This window comes from Adiantum capillus-veneris, chromosome 7 (assembly GCF_014529385.1).
Source record: "Adiantum capillus-veneris isolate H3 chromosome 7, ASM1452938v2, whole genome shotgun sequence".
Lineage (NCBI taxonomy): Eukaryota > Viridiplantae > Streptophyta > Polypodiopsida > Polypodiales > Pteridaceae > Adiantum > Adiantum capillus-veneris.
Genome location: NC_140937.1, coordinates 158,047,164 through 158,073,142, shown reverse-complemented (window position 1 = coordinate 158,073,142; position 25,979 = coordinate 158,047,164). Strand labels below are relative to the sequence as shown.

General features: G+C 46.3%; 1 protein-coding gene across 5 annotated transcripts in view; it reads right to left on the bottom strand.

Annotated features, from left to right (window-relative positions):
• The window catches only part of LOC147454909 (uncharacterized), a 116,761-nt gene that overhangs the window by 53,877 nt on the left and 36,905 nt on the right, over positions 1 to 25,979 (bottom strand). For 4 of the 5 annotated variants that reach the window (XM_086516728.1, XM_086516724.1, XM_086516725.1 and 1 more), the window contains exon 2: positions 17,524 to 17,645. The exons of the other annotated variant lie outside the window; for it this stretch is intronic. In XM_086516728.1, coding sequence (XP_086372854.1) covers positions 17,524 to 17,645 — 122 coding nt within the window. The remainder of the gene's footprint in view (positions 1 to 17,523; positions 17,646 to 25,979) is intronic. 5 annotated transcript variants of the gene reach the window in all.

Genomic DNA, 25,979 nt, shown 5'->3' with positions numbered 1-25,979 from the left:
TTACTATGCAGGTTCACAGTAACCTCATGGGCTTCCTGAACGTCTATACGCCTAACCATGCGAGTGCACAGGCTGAGTTTTGGTCACACACTGTGGAGTCTTAGCCCAATGCCTAGCAGTGGTGTGTTGAGGGGGACTTCAACATGCTGGAGGACCCCTCAGATAGAATTGGAGGCAGCCATGCTATTGTGCACGCAGCTGAGTTGGCAGCCTAGGAGCGCTTATGTATGACCTTGCGGATTTCAGATGTTTGGCAGCATGCAGGCTTTGGGCGACCCCCTGCCAGTCCTTCTTTCTCTTGTTCTGACCGCAAAATCGGGGGTGTGAATCTATCTCGGATTGATCGATTCTATGACCACATCTGTGACATGGGAGGATCTATAGGCATTTTGGCAGGGAGCAGCTTTTCAGATCATGAGCCACTGATTCTTACTTTGGCAGACAGACAGGCAAGTGGGAGTACCTTATTGCGCATCCCTGAGAGGATTTTACTGGATACAGAGCTCAGAGAGCAGGTGGTGGTGCTTTGAACAGAGAGTTTGAGCACACAGGGCACCCCACCTAGTAGAGTGGCCCACTCGACTTGCTGAGCTTAGTCGCTTCTTTCTCAAGGAATCTGCAGCTCGTTTGGCTGCAGCCAAGGAGGAGGGAGAAACGGCTTCGACGAGGCATTGGTTCCCTACAATGGATGCAGGAGTGCCATCACGACAGTCCTTGGATGGAGGAGCACATGCAGTAGGCTCGACAAGAGTTGATTACCATTGAGGAGCGACGCCATGAGTTTGCTTTCCATCGTCACGCCTCTCAGTGAACCCAGGTGGGAGACAGAGTTACTGGTGAGTTCTTTGAGACTATGGGTCCTGGCCATGCGCGCACCAGTGTTTGCCAGTTGAGGAGACCTCTTGGGTCAGTAGCCACAAAGCCTAAGGATATGTGTGCAGTTGCTACTGAATTTTATCGAGAGTTGCTTTCAGCTGAGCCTTAGTCAGAGCATCAGAATGCATGCAGAGAGCAGGTTTGGGCGCAGATGCCTTGCCTAGTTACTGAGGAGATGCATCAAAGACTTGAGAAGCCTCTCCAGGTGGAGGAGCTTCATGAGGCTCTCAGGGAACTCCCCCAGGGCTGCTGCCCAAGGGAGGATGGTTTGACTCCCAGTTTTTCCTTGGAGTGATGGGAGCTGCTTGGTCAGGATCTTTGTAGCGCTTACCAGCACATCCTGTACACTGGAGAGATGCCTAACAGCATGAGCGAGGGTTCGATTTACCTTATCCCCAAGGAGGGTGGCGCCTTGGATCGGATTCGACAGTGGCATCCCATTACCATTCTCAACTCAGCCTACAAAATCTTAGCCAAGGCTCTGAGTTTGAGAATTCGGCCGCTACTTGAGAGCATTATACATGGGACCCAGACAAGTTTTTTCAAGGAGCGCAGTATCCTTGACAACATCTTCACCTTTTGGGAGACTTCAGCCCTAGCACGCCTCCGAGGAGAGGACCTTGTGATTCTCCTTCTCGATTTTGAGAAGGCATACAAAAGAGTTGATTGGGATTTCCTAGAGGGCACTTTGCGCAAGATAGGGTTTTCAGATACTTGGAGCAGAGGAGTGTCGGCTCTCTATAGATGTGCACACAGTCAGGTGTTGTTGGCAGGGGGAAGAGAGGAGCACTTCATGCTCACGCGTTCGGTTAGACAGGATTATCCTCTTGCCCCCTTCCTATTTCTCTTCTATGCTGAGGCGATGAGAAGATTTCTGACTTCACAAGAGGTTGGTTTGCGCGGTTTAGACCTCCCTATTAGGGGAGACAAGTTGCTTGACTCTGAGTTTGCTGACGACCCAACCATGTACTTGGAAGGCCATGAGGCCAATTTGCACAGGTGTTGGCAGGCTCTTGAGGTGTTTTGTTGAGCGCCAAGAGCACTGATCAACTGGAGGAACACATTGGCTTTCTGGGTTGGCAGTGCTGACGACCCAACCATGTACTTGGAAGGCCATGAGGCCAATTTGCACAGGTGTCAGCAGGCTCTTGAGGTGTTTTGTTGTGCGTCAAGAGCACTGATCAGAATAGGAGGAAAAAGTGGCTTTCTGGGTTGGCAGTGCTCCTACGCCTGATTGGTCGTCGGGTGAGGGCTTCAGGTGGATCCCCCCAGGGACTTTTGTACACTATCTGGGCTGTCAGGTCGGCTTGGATTTGTCTCCAGAGCAGCAGACTCTCTCCTCCTCCTTTCCATTAGGAGAAAGCTACTCCATTGGAGTTTGGCACGGCTCTCTTCGGCTGGCAGAGTTGTAGTGGTCAATGCACCCCCCCCCCCCCCCCCCCCCATGCCTCGTAATTGTATGCTCTGAACCTCCTCAGAAAAGCCTGAAATTGAAGCCAGTCGCCAAGAGTGCGGACTGCCCCTCTGCCATGTGACCCCAAGAACGTGAGGCCTGCTACCAACCAAGTGGCCTCTGTGTGTGCTAACCATGGGGTTCCAAACAAGAGGCTGCCTCAAGCACTCCTCCATGCAAGTGGGCTGATGCTGCTCCAGGCCACTCCTCAACTGCTCCTAGGACCTAAGCAGGCTCTTGCTCAAACCAACCCTGTGCATCTTTGTAAAAATCCACTTGATGGACGAGCTCCAAGGGCCGCCCGCATGAGGGACTTGGGCTAGAATCTGGTAAAGTAGCAACTCCTTCCAAGGCTCCTTGCCGGGAAGTCCTCTGACCACAAGCTTCCCAAGGAGGGCTCTGCTCTACCGTGCTGGATCGATGATCCAGCCCCCCCTGAGAACATGGTAAAGTGATGACTTGCTAGGACACTTTGGCCCAGGCTGACTGAGTGTCATGCTGACATAAAAAATTCCTGATCAGCCTCTCCAGCTGGCTGATGCAGGAACTCGAGAAGATCAAGGAAGACGTGATGCACCGAATAGTAGCCTGTGGGAGGACTTGTGTCATAGATCTTAACCCAACAGATTTGGAATCAGGACATTGGCAGCTGTGGGCTTGGGAGAGTCGTCCTCCGGCACGAGTGCAGTGGGACCCAAGTGAGTCATTCTGGCGGGGTCCTTTCTCTTCAACCGATCACCCACACCCAGGGATTCCTTTTTTCCAGTACACAATTCGTTTGGGATGACACATACTGGCCACACGTAGCGAGGTTCACCTAACTGCAGCACTTCACTAGCAGGATGAGGGTCTCACAGCCGAGTTCTTGTCAGGCTTCTGGGAGCAGTTGTGGTACAGCAGGCAGCCAAGGAGAGCTATCAAGTTTCAGCGGCTGGTTGCACATAGGACTACAGCAATTAGGAATTGATTGGTAGCTAGCGGCTTCTCGGCAGCCACTGCAGGCTGTGGGCATCCTTTGAAGAGCCAGCGTCACTGTTTGTGGGATTGCCCCATGGCACAGTAGGTTTGGGTTTGGGTTCTTCGGTTGATGGATGATTGTAATTCAGGGGGGGCGACCTACACTTCATCTTGGCACAGAGCTCATCCCCCAAGAGTGGTGCTATGACAGAGAGTGGTGTTGGGAGCTCATCTGCGGCCTAAGACTCTGGTTCTCCTGGCCGGCCCGCTGCTTTCCCATCTTCAAGGCTCGCCCTGTCCCACCGGCAAAGACTATTCGTGACTTTTGGCTGGAGCTGATTCATACACTCAGGGGTCAATTTGAGAGACTTCAGGGCAGATACGACCGCATGTGGGAGCGCCGAGAGGCTTTCTTGTGACTTTGGCGCCAAGGCCCTTTCTTCACCATGGTTCAGGGTGTGCCTAGATGGCATTACCGGTCACCTTTGTGGCTTTCTCCTCCTCCCATCTCGTGACCTATCTCTCATTGTACGTATTTTGTTCTCTCATTGGGAGAGTCCCCATTTTTTTGATGTAGCCCTCTCTTGTAGAGGTGGTTTGTAGCCATGTGGGCAATTTTATTAACTAATGGAAGGATCTTATTCTTGGGGGGGGTTGGGGGGGGGGGGGGGGGGGGGGGGGGGGGGGGGAAGACGAGTCAAGCCACAGAGGAGGGATACATGACATATTAATAGCAGAGGTATACTAAGTAATCGAGCAGACCCAGGGTGAGGGGATGCTCCCATCGACGGAGGAGGTTGCAGCAAAGGTTCAGATCTATCTTGGCAAGACATGGGAGACGCCCTATGCAAACTCTCACCATGAAGGAGATTTTGGGATACTTTCCGCCTGTAGCTTCATTCAAGATCAATTAAGCTTTGCAGTAATGCCCTTATCGCACTACGACATGATTCTTGGTCAATCTTGGCTGTATCAGTATGATTCTGTCATCAATTTCAGAGATCATTCCATTCGGCTTTATCATGATCATCGAGAAGTGGAACTTCGTGGTCTTTTTAATGCAAAGCCTATCACCTTGGTCTCAACTTTACAAGTTAAGCGTTTGGTTCACAAGCGTAATTGTGCAACAGCCTTGGCTATGTTGCGAGAAAAAGAAGCAGAAACGGAAGAAACATCAAAATCCTCAACATCACCCACTGCTTACTTGCAACAGCCCTTCTTTAAACCATTCATGGACTTATTTCCTGATGAGCTCCCAACTACATTACCTCCTCGTCGTCCTGTGGATCATACAATCGATTTGATTCCCGGACAACCTCCTCCAGTTCGAGCTCCTTATCGCGTTTCATATTCAGAATCTCAAGAAATTCAGTGACAATTGGAAGATTTATTGGATAAAGGTCATCTCAGTCCCAGCAAAAGTCCTTTTGGCACTCCAGTCTTATTGGTAAAAAAGAAGGATGGCTCCATGCGTCTTTGCATTGATTATCGTGCTCTCAATAAGCTGACCATAAAAAACAAATTTCCTTTACCTCGCATCGATGAACTCTTTGATCAACTATTGGGTTCAAGGGTCTATTCCAAGATCGATCTGAAGTCAGGTTATCACCAGATTCGCATTAGAATTGGGGATGAATACAAAACAGCTTTTCAAACAAAGTATGGACATAATGAATTTCTGGTCATTCCTTTTGGGTTAACCAATGCCCCAGCAACCTTCATGACCTTGATGAATGAAATTTTTGGCCCTTATTTGGATAAATTTGTGATCGTGTACCTCGACGACATCCTTGTCTTCAATAAAACCATGGCAGATCACAAAGAACACTTGCAGATTGTCTTTGAGACATTACGTACAAATGTGTTGTACATCAACAAAAAGAAAAGCGAGTTTTTCAAGGATCACGTGGAATACCTTGGACATGTGATTTCTGCTACAGGGATTGTTGTGGATCCAAAGAAGATTAAGGTCATTATTGACTGGCCTTTACCTCTCACTATTACAGATGCGCGATCTTTCTTGGGTCTTGCTAATTTTTATCACACCAAAGTCCATAAGTTCTCAGATATTGCTTCTCCTCTAACGGAATTGACAAAGAAGGATAAGCTACATTGGACTCCTGAAGCAGAAAAGTCTTTTAATGAACTCAAGCATGCTTTGACGACAACACCTGTAGATCCTACTCAACCATTTGACGTGATGCTTCTGATCAAGTATCAGGTGGTGTTCTCATGCAAAATGATCGTGTCATTGCTTTTGACAGTCGAAAATTTTCAGCAATTCAGATGCGGTAACCAGTATATGATAAGGAATTTTTGGCTATCGTACATGCTTACCGCACTTGGAAACATTACCTTCTTGGCGCAATTCAGTGGTTAAAACAGATCATCGGTCTTTGACGTATATTTTTACTCACCCAGTGATGTATCCTCGTCAAGGAAGATGGGTTGAATTTTTGGCAAATTTTCACATCCTGATTCAGTATATGCCTGGTCTACAAAATGTGGTAGCAGATGCTTTGAGCCGCATGCCTCAAGCAACCAATTTTGCCATAACAAATGTGCACATGGAAATTCCTGCATGTTTCAGATGAATATTTGACAGATAAAGACTTTGGAGATGTCTTTCGAGCCCTCAAATCTTTAAGTCCCACTCCTTCAGAGATGAATATGTTTGCAGCATATACAATTGTGGATGAGTTACTCTACTATAAGGATCGTATTTGTGTTCCACATAAAGGATCTTTGAGGAAGATTTTGATACAGGAACATCATGAAGTATCTTTTGCTGCACATCCTCGAGTTAACAAAACATATCGGCTTTTGTCAACAACATATTTTTGGCCGCAGATACAAGTAGATGTTATCAAGTTTGTGAAAGCTTGTCACTCATGTCAAATCATGAAAGCTTCTCGACAGTTATCTCAAGGTTTACTTCAACCTTTACCCGTACCTAACGAAATATGGGAAAGTATCAGCATGGATTTTATTACCACTTTGCCTCGATCACCTAAAGGCAATGCTCAAATTCTTGTGGTAGTTGATCGATTTTCCAAAATGGTGCATTTTCTCCCTTGCAAGAAAACAATTTCTACTCTGAATGTTGCAACACTGTTCCTACAACATATTTTCAAATTGCATGGATTACCAAAATCCATCATATCCGATAGAGATCCGAAGTTTACAGGACATTTCTGGACCTCTCTATTCAAGTCTCTTGGCACCAATCTATTGTTCAATTCAGCCTACCATCCTCAAACAGATTGTCAAACAGAAAAAGTGAACCAAATTTTAGAAGAGATGCTTCGACATTACATTCAGACTTGATTACCATCTTGGGAGGATTATTTGCCACTTGAGGAGTTTGCTTATAATAACTCTCCTCATTCGATAACTTGAATGACACCATTTTAAGCAGCATATAGACATACTCCTCTTGTGCCTACGAACTTTGTTCTTCAACACAAAGTAGCATTAGCAGATCAATTGGTTCAAGAAACGCAAGATGTCCTTCTATAGATTCGAGATAAATTGCTACATGTTCAACAAAGTTATCAAAAGCAGGCACATAAGCATCGTCGATATGCAAAATTTAAAGAAGGTGACTTGGTTTTATTATATGTAGCATCTCATCGCTACATTCAATAGCAGGCAAATAAGCATTGTCGATATGCAGAATTTAAAGAAGGTGACTTGGTTTTATTGTATGTAGCATCTCATCGCTACAAAACAGTGAAGTCAGTCTTCCCAAAATTGCGACCTCGCTTCTATGGACCTTTCAAGATCATCAAGAAGAATTCGGTTCTCAGCTACATGTTGGAACTTCTGCCTTCATGGAGAAAAATTCATCCAACTTTTCACATTTCCTGGCTCAAACAATATATTCAAGGAGATTCACCTATTGTTGCAGACTTATCTTCCTATGTGCCAGAAATTGAAGATGAACACATTATTCTTGTTCCAAAAAAGATTCTCAACGTTCGTCAAAAAGAAACTAGACAAAAGATCAGAACTGAATTTCTTGTTAAGTGGATGGACTTAGATGAGTCAGATTCTACTTGGCAAACTGATGAAGAAATGCAACAATATCCTCACCTCCTCCAAGAATTCTTCGACAAACGGCAAACTTTCATTTGACACATGGGTTTTATTTTAAGAGGGAGGGAATGTCACGTTTGTGACTTAACTACATTACAATACTTACTCATTGATGCAGATATGCGAAGTGCCATGCCAAGCAAAACCCCTACGCTTGGATGGTCACACCCCTTCGCCCAAGAGATGTGCCTCTTCGCCAAAAGCCACACTCTTTCGACAACTGGTCACACCTGTTCTGTCACGTGACACATCCAACCCTATGTGTCCGTGGACAAGCTACAGAACGATCAAGGTTCAGTCAGTCCAGTCAGTCTAGATTAGAAGTGATCTGGCACTTTTGTGAGTCTATTCGTAGACCGTGTATGCCCAGTCACTTAGTGTATATGCATATCCTCTGGTTGCACACAGCATGATCATCAGTATTCCCTTAAGAATCCATCAGATTCAGTCAAGGAAATTTTCCAGCGCATTTAGCCTATTTTCCCTATTTTTGGTATTTTCACTTATTATTTTTAAGTGACTTTCCAACAAAAGTAGGTAGGGCAATTTGCTAAGTTAATATATAAGCAAACCCAAGTTAGCACTTTCTGGCAGAAGAGGCAGCAGGAGCACATGCTCAACAGGCACATGCTCAGCAGAACCCCCAACAATAACCCCCCAACAGTAACCCCTTGGCGTTTGGTTCCTCCATCCTCGCCATAGACTCATCAGCCCTAGCGTTTTCTCAGTTGCATCATCGCCATCACCACCAGCTTGTGTAGCGTTTTTGCACACCATCGTCAGCACCAGATCCCTCGCGTTTTTCCCATGGTCGCCATCTCCCCCTGATAGCCAGCGTTTTCTACTAACGCTAGAGAAGAACAGCAGCGTTTTTGGTATTCAGCCCTTGGCAATAGAAGACAACCAGCATTTTTGGTTTGTAGCCAATCTGTAGCAGAGCAGTTCAACGTTTCCATTTTCAGCCTGTTTGAAGCAAATGCCGCAGCGTTTTCAGCCTTCAGATCGGTAGCAGATTCAGCCCTAGAAGCATTGCAGAAGACCCCCATTTTCAGCCCTCGAAAACGCAGCCAAAACAGTCATTTTCAGCCACCGAAAACAGTCCCGAAATTCAGCAGATAGAAGACCAAAGATTTCAGCCCTAAAGTTGTCGTCGTCATCACCGTCGTCGTCATCGGTATAGTCCTAGATTGCATCAGTCCATTGCATCAGTCCATTGCATAGTCATTGTACCACTTTGTGCAATCAAAAAGTAGACCACTCTCGCCGACGAGAGTGGGGCCTTCGGAGGAGGGTTTTACGTCGTCTCTGGTGTCGTATCTCTCTTCTCTCTCTATCTCTCAGCCTCATACACTTGCACGGACAGTGTCCATTCACTTTGTTGTGATCATAGCACATTCCATTAAGAATGGAAGGCTCTCCCTTCCATAAGAACTAAAGGGAACCTTGAGCACAGTTCGGAGCACTCATCTTGAGCAAAGCGCAAACAATCATTCCGATGCACCTTACACGTTCACTCTACAGGTGCAACTCTTCGCCCAATGGTTGCAACTCTTCGCCGAAAGGATGTGTCTTTACATCTAAAGTCATGTCTCTTCACCAAGAGATGTGTCTTTTCATTTGTGTCTCTTCGTCTTCTATATAAGGAACCCTTGTATCACACTTTCAATCAATCAAACACAGAGTCTTCTGAGTCTTTCTTTGAGTTCAATTCAGTTTCTTAAGTTTTAATCATGAGTTTAAGTACTTAAAAAAGGATTAGTACCTAGAATCCTCACATTAGCGACCATGGGAGAGGATAGTGATGGACTTCATCCAAGATCTTCCCAAGACTTAGAGTGAGCATGATGGCATTTAGACTATTGTGGATTGATTCAACAAGCAAGCTCACTTCGTACCGATGAAGAAGAAATGAAGGCCAATCATTTGACATAGTTGTTTGTCTTGCATATTTTTCCGTTGCATGGGATGCCTAAGTCTATTGTTTCAAATAGAGACCCCAGATTTACTAGTATATTTTTGGAGAAGAGCGTGTGAGAACATGAGTACTATACTATGCTCAAGTTCTCTTTGTCGTTTCATCTGCAAACAGATGGACAATCAGAGATTACCAACTCCATGGTATTAGACTTGTTGAAGTGCTATATCTCTGAAAATGCATCTTGGTGGGAGAAGTATTTGCCATTGGTGAAATTTGCTTAAAATAACATTGTTCACACTTCGACACGGAAGGCACCATTTGAGATTGTGGAGGGTGGCAAAAAGGTTCCACACATTTTGTGCACCAAGGACAAGATATTTCAGACAGGTGACTTTGTACATGATCTAGGGATTACTTGTGCCAAGGTTAAGGATGTCTTGCAGAAGTCTCAAGAACGGCATAAGAAGGCAGCGGACAAGCATCAACGTGACGTGGTTGCAAGAAGGCGATTGGGTGCTTCTTAGATGTGAGAAGGCACGCCTTCAAAAGAAAGGCTGTTTCCAAAGCTAAGTATGCGATATTATAGGCCCTTCCACATAGATATCAGAAGAGTAAATGAATTGCCAGATATTTGGAAGATTCACAATGCATTTCATATGAGGCTACTGAGACCTTTCAAGGGTGAAGTGCCAAAGAACAGGGAGCTAGAGGAGCAACTAGAGGTAGAAAAAACCGAGGAGATTCTTATACGTGAACAGGACCTAGCACACAAGGAAAGGAAATTCAAGGGTAAGCTAGTCTGTAGATATTTGGTCAAGGTCAAGAATTATCCATAAGACACATCAATGTCAACATGAAAACCCAAGTATTTGCAAGTTTGTCCTCTTAGAAACCATGTGAAATTGTCATGTACACCCTACTTATAGTCCTCATCAACTCCTACAAGAAAACCAAAAGACTTGTTTCAGTTGATAAGAGCACCATTGGCCAAGCAAAAGGTAGCAAGAGCGTCCCGTAAATTTTCCAAAGTGTGTATCATACTGTGCAAAGAGCAAAGTGACATTTGCATACTCCTGATCCAACTAATTTGGTGAGTCATTCAAAGGCATAGCAAGACCGCGCAACTGTGAAGTCTTGCCTCGCAGAAAGTGTGACATGGCCTCAGCAAAAAACAAAAATAAGTGATGTGCCAAGGGGCATCCCTGCCAAATAGAACGAAACACATGAAACCTTTGCACAATGTGTCCTCTAATCGTGACAGAACTAGTACGATATAATGCAACAGCTCCCGAAATCCACTGGAGGGGAAAACCCTTCCTATGCATAGTTCCCTCCAAAAAAAACCAAACCACTCTATCATATGCCTTCTCAAATTCGAGAAGCATGATAACCACTAGTTGTCCCGATTGCCACACCCACTCAACTGCCTCATAAAAAGTGAAAATGTTGTCCAAAATACATTGATCATGTACATACATGCTTGTGAAGCATGGATGAGGTGAGATAAGAACGGTCTCAAACGCATACTAATCATGCGAGCCAAAATCTTATACACGGTAGACATGAGAGTGATCAGCCTCCATTTCAGAGGAAAGATGCATCTCTAGCTTTCACTATAAGAGAAATGCCACCGATGCCATAGTGGGAGGCATGTCTCTTGTAGCAAGAATATGTTGCAAACCAAAGAGCATAGCTGGACTGAACACATCCCAAAACTGCAAGAACCTTGGTGTCAACCCATCCAGTTAAGGACAAGAGGCGCCATCAATACCACCACTGCATCGTGCATCTCTTGCATAGTGAAAGGAGCCAATAAACTGAGTCATATCCTCTTTAACAATTGGGCGCACATTCTCTCTCTCTTTCACATGCCCCCCCCCCCACACCCCTGCCACCCCGAGAGCTCATCATGGAGGACATTGAGGCCATACTGCAGAGATCTATGAGAGAGTTCATGGGATGATCACCATTGTCTACTTTCTCCATTATGCACCTCATTAGCCCTCATGTGATTGTATCCCTCCCCATACGTTTTAAGCTGATGTATTATGTGACGTGGATGTTGATGATGATGATGATGTAGCTTAGGCTTAGATACCTACCCACTCTAGGTATCCTCATTTATTTTTATCTTATTGTTGCCCACAGATGGATGTAACCTTTTGGTCCTTTGGCCTTTTGAATAACATCTCATTTCGTCTCTCTCTCTCTCAGACATGGTATTACATTCATCATTTTGTAAGAGATTGGTCTCAAAGGTCATTTTGGCCTTTTAAAGATGTTAATATAACATTTCATTTCTCTCCCCAACCTAGCAGCGTCTCTCCCCTTCTGTCTCCCCCCACACATAAGGGCGGTCCTGTGGGGGAGGCATTAGTCTAAAGGTCCGCCTCCCCTCCCGCTCAAGCTCTTTCGTACGACTTGCTAGCCCTACTCACCATTACAACCCACCAACGACCTGCTGTATTCGCCTTTCACGCCAGCGATCTACTGCTCGAATACGGCCACTGCTCGCCATTAAGTTGGTGGTGAACCAAGGCAAGCTCACATAGGAGTTGTGTACAGCGACCTGCTGCTTGAATACAACCCCTATTCGACATTAAACCTGCAAATTGGTGGTGAACCAAGGCAAGATCCGAGTTGTGAGTAGACTATTAGACAGAGATAATGTCTTCCCTTGGTACCCCAACCCCCGCACGCAAGAGCTTCCTTGCGATGGCGGCTGCACCAAGGAAGGACCCCCTTGCCCGCCAACATGCAAGGATCATAGCTTTGGAGGCTTGATTTCAAGAGCTCATCAGGGAGAACGAAACACTCAAGCAACGCATGCGTAAGCTCAAGGACACGCACGCAGTAGAGATCCAAGCTCTACTTGCAAAAACAAATGCATTCGAAGCCACCCTCATGGAGACAGTCAAGGTGGTCCAAAAGGAAGTCCTCGAGGCAATACATAAGAAGATCGACACCAAGTTACATGCGGCCTTACAAGAATGCCGAATACAAGCATCACTAGGTCTCAAAGTCAGAAGCGGGGGGTTCCACACACCATGGTGCACCGACGAGGACACACTCAAGGACGCAATCACCAAGCTCAACGACATTCTTCAACCCATCCACATCGAGCCCGAAACCATCTCCTGGATAAATGACACACATAGATGTGTTCCACCCAAGCATTGTATCCTCACATTTAAGGACAAAGAGCAGCAGACGAAGCTAGTACGCCAATCCCGCCTCCTCAAGGGAAGAAAGCTTTGGATAGCCAAAGAATTGACCATAAATCAACTCAAGGCTAAAGCAAGCGAGCTCAAGAAGATGCACTATGCTCATAAAGAAGGCAAATGGGCGGTCTATCGAGGCAATAAAGCCATCATTCAAGAATCTGTATCTCCCAAACGAGACCCCCCCCAACCTAATGTCCCCCTAGGCTCTTTCCTTTTCTTTTCCTCTCTTTTATTCCTCAATGGACCCTCAATCCTTAATTGATATGTATCCCACACTCTCAACTCAACGAAGCAATTGTAATGTTTTGCTTTCGGTCCCATAGGTCATATCTGACCTCCGTGGACAATAATTCGTCAGGACCTGATCCAGCTCGACACCAGGAGGACATGGATAGAGCCGCCTCAGGAGTTGAGCACGAAGATGGCTTTCTATAGAGAGCATCTTCTCCACCTCACAGGAGATGGGTTTGTGATTCGACCCAGCTACATGGACACACATATGTCTCATGGTTTGCGTTGTGCCATTGGTCAGATACGCACATCCTCACATCAGCTCGAGATTAAGACCGGTAGATTCAGAGGGATACCAGCAGACAGCAGGATATGCCGATTATGCCAGAGAGAGCCAGAGACAGAGTTGCACTACATATGTCATTGCACAGTGTTCTATGAGATACGGGGGCGTTTCCACTGCTTATTCAGAGAGGGTTTTGGTCCTCTATCTAGGGTCATGAGTTATGAGGATCAGAGATGTCTTGGACTATATCTACTTGAGTTACACAGGTATAGAGACACCTTACTGGGGAGAGCTAGAGAGAGGCAGTCCCAGAGACACATTACAGATTTCTTTTCACTAGATATGGGACAGCCAGAGGAGCAGCCACCACTGCAGAGCTCGTCCCACACTCATTCGACCACTACTGGCACTCTCATCGACCGAGCATTGGAGCTACAGAGATACAGACGACCGCGACTGAGGAGAGGAGCTACACAGCATCGACGGAGACTACAACAGAAGATTCGAGCCATACTCTCTCGACATCCAGAGTGCAGATGAGGATGGATCCTCACCATTTCTTCCATCTTTGTTTCACACACTGTTACATCCAGTTTACCGGGTACCTATTGTATCAGCTGCTACACCCACGTAGTTTTAGATTGTAGTAGTAGTAGTAGTATTTTGTTCCACTTCTAGTTCTTTTGTACCCAGACATGGTATTAGATTCACTATTTTGTAACTGATTGGTCTCATAGGTCATTTTGGCCTTTTGAAGACGTTAATATAACATTTCATTTCATTTCATTTCTCTCTCTCTCTCTCTCTCTCTCTCTCTCTCTCTCTCTCTCTCTCTCTCTCTCTCTCTCTCTCTCTCTCTCTCTCTCTCTCTCTCTCTCTCTCTCTCTCTCTCTCTCTCTCTCTGTGCTGCTTTACTGCTGCTTTGTGGATTTCCGCAAGGCCTTTGACACAGTCCCACGCGAGAGACTCTTCCAGCGCCTTCACAGCATTGGGGTACCAACAGAGATGATTTGGGCCATATATACTCTCTACGAGAGGGTGACGGGTCGAGTTCGTTGCCCAGGCGGTTTTTCAGAGACCATTGCTAGCACCATTGGTGTTAAGCAAGGATGCCCACTCTCCCCGACACTCTTTGGGCTCTACATCGACGAGATCTCCGACTACATACTGCGAGCAGGGGGAGAGGGGAGCGACTTGGCAGGTACTCCGGTCCACATCATGTTATATGCTGATGATATTGTGTTGATTTCAGAGTCACCCGAGGGCTTGCAACGCCATCTTGAGGCCTTGGACGAATTCAGCACACACAGGGGGTTGACTGTGAACCTTGGCAAAACCAAGGTCATGATCTTTCACACATCCAGTGCAGTGAGGAGCGCTGCCACCTTCACAGCAGCAGGAGGACAGGTTGACGTAGTCACCTCCTATGTCTACCTTGGCATCACATTCACCAGCCTACCAGGACCCTTCACTATGAGGCAGGCTGCTGCTGACAGGCTCACCCGAGGATATGCAGCTCTGACCATGCTAGAGCGGAGATGCCACCAGGCACGCTTTCAGGAGCCCCGCACGAAGGGGTGGCTTTTCGACACCTTAGTCACCCCGGCCCTGATGTACTCGGCGGCAGTATGGGCACCAGGATTGACAGCTGACCAGCGGACACAGCTTGAGAGGCCACAGGTATGTATGATCTCACGCTTGCTCCGCAGCAAGAAGACAGTGCCACATGACATTATTAGAGCCGAGCTCGCCACACTACCTATGGTTGTAGAGGCACTATTCCAGACAGTCTGCTTCATCCAGAGGATGAGAGAGCTACCTCCTGACAGACTTACTCGTAGAGCATTTGAGGCAGCTATACAGCTATCAGAGAGTGAGCATGAGAGAGCATGGTACTCACAGGTCAGAGCATGGTTTGAGGGACACGGTCTTGACATGGAGAGCCTACCACCATTCCAGTACGACCCCCACTCACCATATGTTCACCTCTCTCGCAGTGAGAGGAACTTGGTATTGAGACAGGATCTGTGGCAGCTATACACTAGGAGAGTCTCGGAGTCACCTGGCTTGGGGACGAGGATGTCAGATTACAGAGACCAGTTTCTCACCATATTGTCTGGGGGGTTCATACAGAGACCACGCTATATGGACACATATATGCCACATAGCTCACGGGTGGCGATTGGTCAGCTGAGAGTGGCTTCACACAGGTTAGAGATTGAGATTGGGAGACATACTGGTGTTCCCAGGGAGGAGCGAGTCTGCAGAGCCTGCACAGAGGAGGTGGAGAGTGAGGAGCACTTTGTATGTAGATGCAGAGCATACACTGAGATCAGAGGCAGGTATGAGGCCTTATTCAGAGGACAGCCCACTCTCCGAGAGATCATGGACTCTCGAGATCAGAGACAGCTCGGACGTTTCTTACTAGAGATACAGAGCCATCGGGACACACTACTACAGCCACACACAACTACACAGACAGAGGGGAGACAGTCGCAGCTCACAGACTTCTTTCAGAGGATTGCCGCCCCTCCCTCACCAGACACTCAGAGGGGAGTGACACTCCCACAGGCGGAGGTGAGCCGAGCTAGACGACGGCCACGAGTCACAGGCTACAGGGGCGCGAGCTCCCACCACCGACAGATCGAGGAGATCCGAGCCCGGGAGCGCCGTGCCACTGAGGAGCGAGTAGCTCAGATGAGGGCCGACCCGACAGCTTTCATCCGGGTAGCCTTGGCACCAGCCCCGCCCATGTACCACATCTTACATCCCCCCATTAGTACAAGATGGAGCTAGATAGCTTGATGCATTCTCATGATTGTACTACCTTGAGCATATAGACATGCATATACCCCTAGAGATAGAGCTCCATCCCTCCTCAGATACTCCACTACCTACATTCAGTTCAGTTTTGTATCAGTTTTGTTTCATTTGTCTTTCCGATAGACGGATGACATACACACCATGTACATTTGATTTGTCTCATAGGCCGATTTCGGCCTGACATAGACGTTAAAAATCTTTCTTTCTTTCTTTCTTTTCTCTCTCTCTCTGTGCATAAAAAGTGGCTATAATTGTGTACAAAGAGACCGTTGGGAGATGCATCAGTAAAAATGAAACGAATGGCCGAGCGCCAAACTCCATCACTGTCCATAGATCCAAAACGAGGAGCATGGTATAAAAATTGCTTCCAAGGCTCAGCCCAAGGAAACAACCCTCGTACTATGAGCTTGGCAAGCAATGCCTTGCTTTGCATCTCTGGATGAATAATCAATCCCCAAGCATCCCTCCTCTCTATGCAAGATAACTTTGTCCCAATGAACTCGCGGCTGTATATCAGTAGACTCATCTGAACCACTCCATAAGAGGTTGTGCACTAGGCAGCGCAGATGTGCCATGACTCCAAAGTGAAGAGTCATGCAAGATGATGTAAACCAGGCCATCACAAGGACCTAATTCCCCACAAGGAGACAAATGCAAGGCAGACCAATGGCAAAGCTTCTACCTGATAGACTATAGAACAGAGGTGTAATTATGCTTATTTTTGGAAACTACGGGCTTTGAGATATCAAATATAAAGAGGGGAGGTTCCCGTGGGGATTCCCATGAATTATAGGTAGGTGTTTCCCTACATCTAACCCACAGTAGCATGACTCTAGTAAGCCCATGTCAGGGTCCTATTGCCCACCCATTTTTGAATTTCAGCAAGAATTTCTACTTGGCAACATATCTTAGGGATATTGCTACATTCTCTAAGGTAGTCTGTATGTATGAGTCTCCACAACGTACTCCCTCAAACTCTTTATAATCAAAAGACATTGAATAGGTCTTTGATACTTTTTATTGCATTCATTGGGTTGCTGATGCAGAAAAGAATTGGCTTGATTTGTGAAATGATGACCTTGTGGGCCCATCCCTTGGATCTACTGCTGCTTTATCAATGTCTTTAATGGGCGTCAAGCACTCAAAAACGGATCTCAAATGTCAAAAAGGAATAAAGATTAAAAAACCTTGAACAATCTAGCCAAAATAGATACAAGGGTATTTTGGGAATTTTTGAAATTTGAGGGGTATTTGGGAATTTCCACAAATCAGAGGGGTATTTTGGTAATTTTCCCTTGTTTGATTCATCCCATAATTTTTTTGGAGAAATCCCATTGGAGTTAAGTGAAAGCCCTAGGCTGAGGATTTTAGGGCAATTCCCAAACCAGTGAAAAATTACAGTTGCAATAGACTCAATAATCAATTCTAGTTAGAGTGTGTGTGTGTGTGTGTGTGTGTGTGTGTGTGTGTGTGTGTGTGTGTGTGTGTGTGCGCGCGCGCGCGCGTGCGCCTGTGTGTGTGTGTGGGCACATGTGCTTGTCTGTGCGTCTCTGATAACGTACACAGACCAACATTCCATCCACTGTCACCAGCATGCACCTGATATGCACATAGAGCTTAAACATTTTTGTCAAGCAGCGCAAAAAAAAAGGATATGAATACTGTCAAAGACTTCATTCAGAAAGTTTCCAAATGAAAGAAGAAGCGTATCCAGCCACTCCCTTGAAAAGTAAAGCTGGAAATGTGAATCCAATTGTGGGTTTTGGATATATGGAAGCGCTGCATGTAACACCAAAATGATACTTGAGTTTGAAAATAACTATTCAGCAATAATTTCTACTCAAAGAAAACTGATATTTTCATGTCGAAACAAGATGCGCATTGAAATTCTTATGGTCAAAATCAATCATATGTTCCTCACCTTGCTAAGAACTACCAAGCTAAGCATTTCTTACAAGAATAGCACAAGGTTGAATTGCACATACACTAATGTCTCTCCATATGGTATTGTAGAGTCGCATGTCAATGCAAATCAAGACCTGAGTTGTAGTGATATCTGTGCCAACCTTGACTAACGCTCGCATATAACTGACTAACGCTTGCATGGCCTGCAATGTATGGAAAACCCCTCCAGATCCATTTGCATTTTTTATCTTCATTTGCGTTTTTGGACAGGTGCTGCGTTTTTGCAGGAGAGGGGGCAGCGCTCAGCTTTGCCCACATGATCTTGCCTACGACACACGGCCTTGCATCCGGTGCATTGCCGGTCCGATTCCTCTTCAAATCCACAAATTTCAGCCATATACCACTGCTGTTTTTTCTCTGTTTTCAGCCCTCCAACGGCTGTGCACACAGAGATAAACCCTCCCTACACCCTCTGCATCGCTCCGAACCCTGCCGGGAGCGTACGAGCACGATGAAAATCGCTGGACACAAACGTTTTCATAACCTCGTAGTTGCGTTTATGGGTGGACAGCAGCCACATGGCTTGTGTTTTTCACAGAGGATGAAGTTACCTCCTACGAGGACACCATCCGGTGGTGGTCCGTGCGGTCTTTCAGTGACTACTGTAGTACACGGTATCTTCAACATCGGCTTGATCATTTACGGGCGTACGATCCTTGAGAGATCCATTCATTCCAGCCATCATCCGGCGGTTGCGCACTCTAGAGGGGGTGGTGACTTGTGTTTTGCTATGGACACACCTATGCACTCATCAGAGAAGTTCGCACAAGATATGGCCATGCTCATGGCATATGGGATTCAAACATTCCCAGAGAAGACATGTGAGAATTAGTGGTGCTAATCCTATAATTAAGACTTAAAACTTCATACTTAAGATCAAAATGACACTCAAGAGACTGAATGTGTGTTTGATTGATTGAATGAATGCTTTAAAACTGAGTACAATAGGCTCCTTATACAGGAGACGAAGAGACACAAATGAAAAGACACCTCTCATGGTGAAGAGACGCGACTTTAGGCGTAAAGTCACATCCTTTCGGCAAAGAGTTGCAACCATTGGACGAAGAGTCGCAACCGTAGAGCGAAGGGATGTGACCAATCATCGAAGGAGTGTGGCTTTTGGCAAAAAGGCATGTCTCTTGAGTTAAGAATCGTAACCATCCAAGCGTAGGGGTTCTCCTTGGCATGGCACTTTGCGTATCTGCAACTAGGAGTGTATGCAATACTGCAACATAGTCACAATCATGACATTCCCTCCCATTTAAAATGAGAGCCCCGGTTAAAGGAATGACTTCTGATGTTGATAGAACTCCGGAAAATCATTGAATCTCCGAAAATCTCAATCATTGAGTTATCTGAAACCTTTGTCTTGAACCTTTGCTTCTTGCGAAACCTTTTTGCTTTGATTGCTAAATCCCATGTCATTGCATTGTTCAAATACTTTTGAGAAGAATCTAGTTTAATCAGATTGACTGCAACAAGAGATTGATCTTCAAAATCCTTCATGCGATGTAAGACTTCTGGTTCAAAATCTTCCAATAACTGTGAAATATTTGGTGAAGAGGAAATCTTCTCAAGGCATTCTTTGAAGGGGGTTCAACTTTACTAATCTTTGGAGAGGCTTTTGGCTTGAGATTGTAATCATCTTCCAATAATGAATCCCAAAATTCTTCAGAATCATCTTCAGAAACTGTCACTTCATGACTTGCAATTGGCATATCATCGTCCAACAAAGAATCAAAGAAAGCATAGTCGTCTTCAGACTCGGAATCTGCAACTATGTCCTTATCTTTGTCTGGTAACAAAGTATCACTTGGAAAAACTTCGTCATCAATAATCATTTCTGCATCTGCATCGGAAATCATATTCGTTTCATAATCCACTATATCATGCCGTTTGACTTGTACACGTGAAGCTTGAATCACTCGTTCCACATGATAAAGCCCGTGTAAAATCAGTTCACGTCCATCTTTGAACAAATTGATAGTATGTCCTCGAAAGCTAATAGCTTGATCATATTGGAATAACCAATGCTGACCAAGAATCATGTCGTAATAGGATAAAGGCATGACTTCAAAATCCAGTTGATCTACATAATTTTGAATCTCGAACTACAACTGTCAAACTATCTCATCACAAGTTAAAATTATTCCATCTGCTAATTCCACATCATATAAGTGAGATGCCTTTTGAGTTGGTAAGCCAAGCTGTCGAACTATTTGAGTTCTGACGAAACTTTGATGGAGAGACCATTGAGAGTTCTAAGAAGGCTCAAAACTTGCTTTGAAAGAGGCTCCAAAACTGAAGAATCACACTGAGCATTCTTCATAAGAATAGTCGTATCCGCCGAGACATGAATTGTATTGACCAGTGATTTTCCTTTATCTTGAGCAAAAGCTAGTTGATGACGTAAAAGAATCCAGCGAATACAATTCTCAACGCAAAAGGCCACTGCAGCGTTTCAGCCCAATGATTTAGGAAATTGTGCGCAAAGGGGCTGCCTGGGGAAGGGTGCGAGCAAGAGAGAAATATTCAGCAATGGAAGGGAGTTAGTTGTGTGAAGCCAGCGCTGAAGTTCTGTTTAAAACCTGGCTTATCATACGCTGCATAAATGGTATCCAAGATGCCACGTGGCATTAAATATGCCATGGCACACACTTATGCATATTATAATGCGTGTAATTAAACGGCGTCATTTGTTGTTGAAGGGGCACATCAAATTGAAGCGGCAACCAAGAGAAAAGGGTAGCAAGTGAAGAGGTGTTTGTGAAGGGATTCGACTACTCAGTGAGGCACTGCACCACCCAAGGGCATCACTTGCGAAGGGTTATGTGAAGAGGTACAGGAAGGGGCAGCCGTTTCAGCCCAGCGTTTCAGCAATCCACCACTTGGAGAAAAGATATGAATAGGGCACGTCTCTTGGGAAGGGAAGCGAGCACTAGAGCAGAGGTCACCGTTGACCAGGGCAGCGCCTTTTCACATGAAAGGGTGCGAGCATAGAGAGTGCGAGATTCTCCGGGTACGCGGCACTCACACATCACTAATTCATTATAGTTATTAGTAGGTAATAAACAAATACCAACATTACCTCATACCGTCGGGAGAAAAATTACATTCCATCTTTCTGTTGCTTCCATAGAATTCCGGGAAGCAGATAGAGTGTAGCGGCGAGGGTGAGAGGCTCACAACCTTCGGGTCCCGGGAAAAAATTTGCTTTGATACCAGTGTGAGGATTAGTGGTGCTAATCCTATAATTAAGACTAAAAACTTCATACTTAAGATCAAACTGAGACTCAAGAACTGAATGTGTGTTTGATTGATTGAATGAATGCTTTAAAACTGAGTACAATAGGCTCCTTATATAGGAGACAAAGAGACACAAATGAAAAGACACCTCTCATGGTGAAGAGACGCGACTTTAGACGTAAAGACACATCCTTTCGGCGAAGAGCTACAACCATTCGACGAAGAGTTGCAACCGTAGAGCGAAGGAGTGTGGCTTTTGGCGAAAAGGCATGTCTCTTGAGCGAAGAGTCGTAACCATCCAAGCGTAGGGGTTCTCCTTGGCATGGCACTTTGCGTATCTGCAACTAGGAGTGTATGTAATACTGCAACAGTCACAATCGTGACAAGACACCACCATCTTGGGTAGACAGACACTTACCACTTGACCTCGACACATCAGATTACTTGCTTACACAGGAGCATCTACATGGACTTAGGGAGAGGATCTTGGATCTCTTCCTGGACAAGTTCATTGCTTGGATCTACAATCTAGAGTGGTACTTCAGTGCTTTGGACTCTCTCGGAGAGTTTACCCGCGAGATGCGAGAGATGAGGCATCCTGTGACTACATTCGGAGTCACCCGGAGCTTGGCTTGGATGGTAGTGCAATTGCTCTTCTACACTCCTGATCATTTGGATTGCTACCTTCAGAGTTGCTTACACTCACCCTCGGTAACCTTACAGCAGACTTATCCCCCGACCTCACTCCGAGCTCATTCACATTGAGAGCCACACCGACTTGCGGTTTGGTGGCATTGTTGGCATGGATTTTGTTTTGGTTGACACCGGAGGATTGGATATAGGAGATACATGCAAGACAGTGCAGACAGATTGGTCTGACCTTTCCTCTTCTTAGAGGATCTTCACAACGCAGTCTGCTCAGTCTGGCTTCCTTACTTCTACAGGATGATTACGGTGCAGACAGCTTGGTCTGACCACACCTCTTCTCAAAGGCCCTTCATAGTGCAGACTGTTGAATCAAGCTTTCCCCTCATCTTGGATTACCCTACCTACTGACAGGACACCATCTGGTGGTGGTCCGTGCGGTCTCCCGGTGACTGTTGCAGCTTACGGTAGCTTCTACATTGCAGGCTGTTTAGTCTGGCTTTCCTTGATTCGGAGGAGTTTACGGCGCAAATTGCGACATCTGGCCTTTTTGGAGTTTTACACAGCCTAGCCACCTGGCCACATTGGGTTACAGGTTCATGCATTGACACGCTTCCGGTCAATCTCCTGATGGTTCCTGGCTTCCTCATTTTCTCCAGACGGTTTGACTACAGACACCACAATCCTATTGGGCAAGTCACTTGCAGGTCTATTGGCACTTCTTTTACAATAAGGATTTGTTTTCACACTTAATTCGGGACCTTCACGCAGTATCTTCACCATGTATCGGCGGAGTACACCAGTTAGCTACATTGCTCATGACGGCACTTTACCATGGAGATCTCTCGGCGGTTGGGACACCCTGAACTGCTGCTACACTCTTGGAGTTTGCCGGAGTATTGTCCTTCAATGGACATCGTAGCAGACATCTTCATCATTTGCCTCACATCTTCGGCTTCATACAGTTTGTTCAGCATCCAGTGTTGAGAGGGGGTGTTAGACTTACACCACTCTACTGCTTCACGGGTCTAGGGCATACATGTACAGCTAGTATGTCTCCGGGCTAGCCACCCATAGTCTAGGTTGTACCTCGTTCGGACGCACGAGTTCAAGGCTGGCCGCCCACCTTTGTCCAGGCGCCCTCATATATGGAAATATATCATTTTCTTGTTGGGTCGTGGGGGATTTTTCTAGGCATTGCCCTACCTCCACTTGGGCACCTATGTATGGGGCCAGGGGGTACCGACTTCCACATCTATCTGTTGTACTGAGGTTCTCTTGTTCCGATAGTCCATGGGGGACTGATCGCCCCCTTTCCTACGCATAGCATTTGTGGTCTACTGTGTGTCTCTCTCTCTCTCTATCCTCTATCAGGCTTCCCAGAAAGGACACCACCATCTTAGGTGGATAGACATTTACCACTTGACCTCGACACATCAAATCACTTGCTTACACAGGAGCATCTACATGGACTTAGGGAGAGGATCTTGGATCTCTTCTTGAACAAGTTCCTTGCTTGGATCTATAGACTGGAGTGGGACTTCAGTGCTTTGGACTCTCTTACAGAGTTTACCTGCGAGATGCGGGAGATCACGCATCCCGCGACTACATCCGGAGTCACCCGAAGTTTGGCTTGGATGGTAGTGTAATTGCTCTTCTACACTCCTGATCATTTGAATTGCTACCTTCACAGTTGCTTACACTCACCCTCGATAACCTTACAGCAGACTTATCCCCCAACATAGGCAGTAGGCCACTCCCAGCTCATTTACATCGAGAGCCACACCGAGATGCGGTTTGGTGGCATTGTTGGCGCCGATTCTGTTTTGGTTAGACACCGGAGGATTGGAGGCAGGAGATACAGGCAAGACGGTGCAGACAGATTGGTCTAGCCTTTCCTCTTCTCAGAGGATCCTCACAACACAGACTGCTCAGTTTGGCTTCCCTTCTTCATACAGGATGATTACGGAGCAGACAGCTTGGTCTGACCACACCTCTTCTGAGAGGCCCTTCACAGCGCAACTGTTAGAGTCTGGTTTTCCTCTAATCTTGGATTATCCTGGTGACTGGTGCAGCTTACGGTAGCTTCTACAGTGCAGACTGTTTAGTCTCGCTTTCCTTGATTCCGAGAAGTTTACGAAGCAGATTGCTACAATCTGGCCTTCCTGGAGTTTTTCACAGCTTCGCCACTCGGCCACACTCGGTTACAGGTTCATGCATTGACGGGCTTCCGGTCATTCTCATGACGGTTCCTGGGCTTCCTCATTTCTCTAGACAGTTTGACTACAGACACCACAGATCCTATTGAGCAAGACACTTGCAGATCTATTGGCACTTCTTTTACGACAAGGAGTTGTTTTCACACTCAGTTCAAGTCCTTCACGCAGTATCTTCACCCTGTATCGGCGGAGTACAGTTGCTTGCTACTCTGCTCGTGACGGCAACTTCCAACGGAGATTTCTTGGCTGTCGTGGCACTCCAGACTGCTGCTACACTCGCGGAGTTCACCGGAGTATTGTCCTTCAATGGACATCGCAGCAGACATCTTCATCATTTGCCTCACATCTTCGGCTTCACACAGTTTGTTCAGCATCATGTGCTGAGAGGGGGTGTTAGACTTACACCACTCCGCTGCTTCACAGGTCTAGGGCATACTTGTATGGCTAGTATGTCTCGGGCTGGCCACCCATAGCCTAGGTTGCTCTTGGTTCGGTCGTCCGAGCTTGGGGCCCCGAGCCTGGGGCCGGCCGCCCACCTTATCAGGGCACCCTCATACATATTTCTTTTCTTGTTGGGTCGTGGGGGATTTTTCAAGACATTGCCCTACCTCCCCTTGGGCACCTATTTATGGAGCCAGTGGGGTACCCACTTCCACAGTCATACACTCACACATACTAATTGTACTCGGGATCTTCTACTCATGGTAGTCATGGGGGCCTCGCCCCCTCTTCACCACACATAGCGTTTGTGGACACACCTATGCACTCATCAGAGGAGTTCACACAAGATGAGTTCACACGAGATATGGCCATGCTCATGGCATATGGGATCACGATATTCCCAAAGAAGACACCACCATCTTGGGTGGACCAACACTTACCACTTGACCTCGACACGTCAGATCACTTGCTTACACAGGAGCGTCTACATGGACTTAGAAAGAGGACCTTGGATCTCTTCTTGGCCAAGTTCATTGGTTGGATCTACAGACTAGAGTGGGATTTCAATGCTTTGGACTCTCTTGGAGAGTTTACTCGCGAGATGCGAGAGATCAGGCATCATTACGCGACTACATCCGGTGTCACCCGGAGCTTGGCTTGGATGGTAGTGCAGTTGCTCTTTTACACTCCTGATCATTTGGATTTCTACCTTCAGAGTTGCTTACACTCACCCTCGGTAACCTTACAGCAGACTTATCCCCAGACCCGGTAGTAGGCCACTCCCAGCTCATTCACATTGAGAGCCACACTGAGACATCAGATCTGGTGGCATTGTTGGCGCAATTCTGTTTTGATTAACACCGGAGGATTGGAGGCAGGAGATACAGGCAAGACGGCCCAGACACATTGGTCTGGCCTTCCCTCTTCTCATAAATTATTCACAACGCAGACTGCTTACTCTGGCTTACCTACTTCATACAGGATGATCACGGTGCAGACAGCTTGGTCTGACTACACCTCTTCTCAGAGGCCCTTCACAGCACAGACTGTTGAGTCTGGCTTTCCCCTCATCTTGGATTACCCTACCTACTAACAAGACACCATCCAGTGGTGGTCCATGCAGTCTATCGGTGACTGCTGCAGCTTACGGTAGCTTCTAAAGTGCAGACTGTTTAGTCTGGATTTCCTTGTTTTGGACGACGTTTATAGCGCAAATTGCGGGTTTTACACAGCTTAGCCACATGGCCACCTTGGGTTACAGGTTCATGTATTGACAGGCTTCCAGTCATTCTCATGATGGTTCCTGTGTCCAGACAGTTTGACTACAGACACCACAGATCCTATTGAGCAAGACACTACCACGTCTATTGGCACTTCTTTTACGACCAGGAGTTGTTTTCACACTCAGTTCGGGACCTTCACACAGTATCTTCACCCTGTATCGGCGGAGTACAGCAGTTTGCTACACTGCTCATGACGGCACTTTACCATGGAGATCTCTCGGAGGTTGGGACACCCAAGACTATTGTTACACCAGCAGACTCATGGAATATCTTCCACCAGCAGACATCTTCATCATTTGCCTCACATCTTCGGC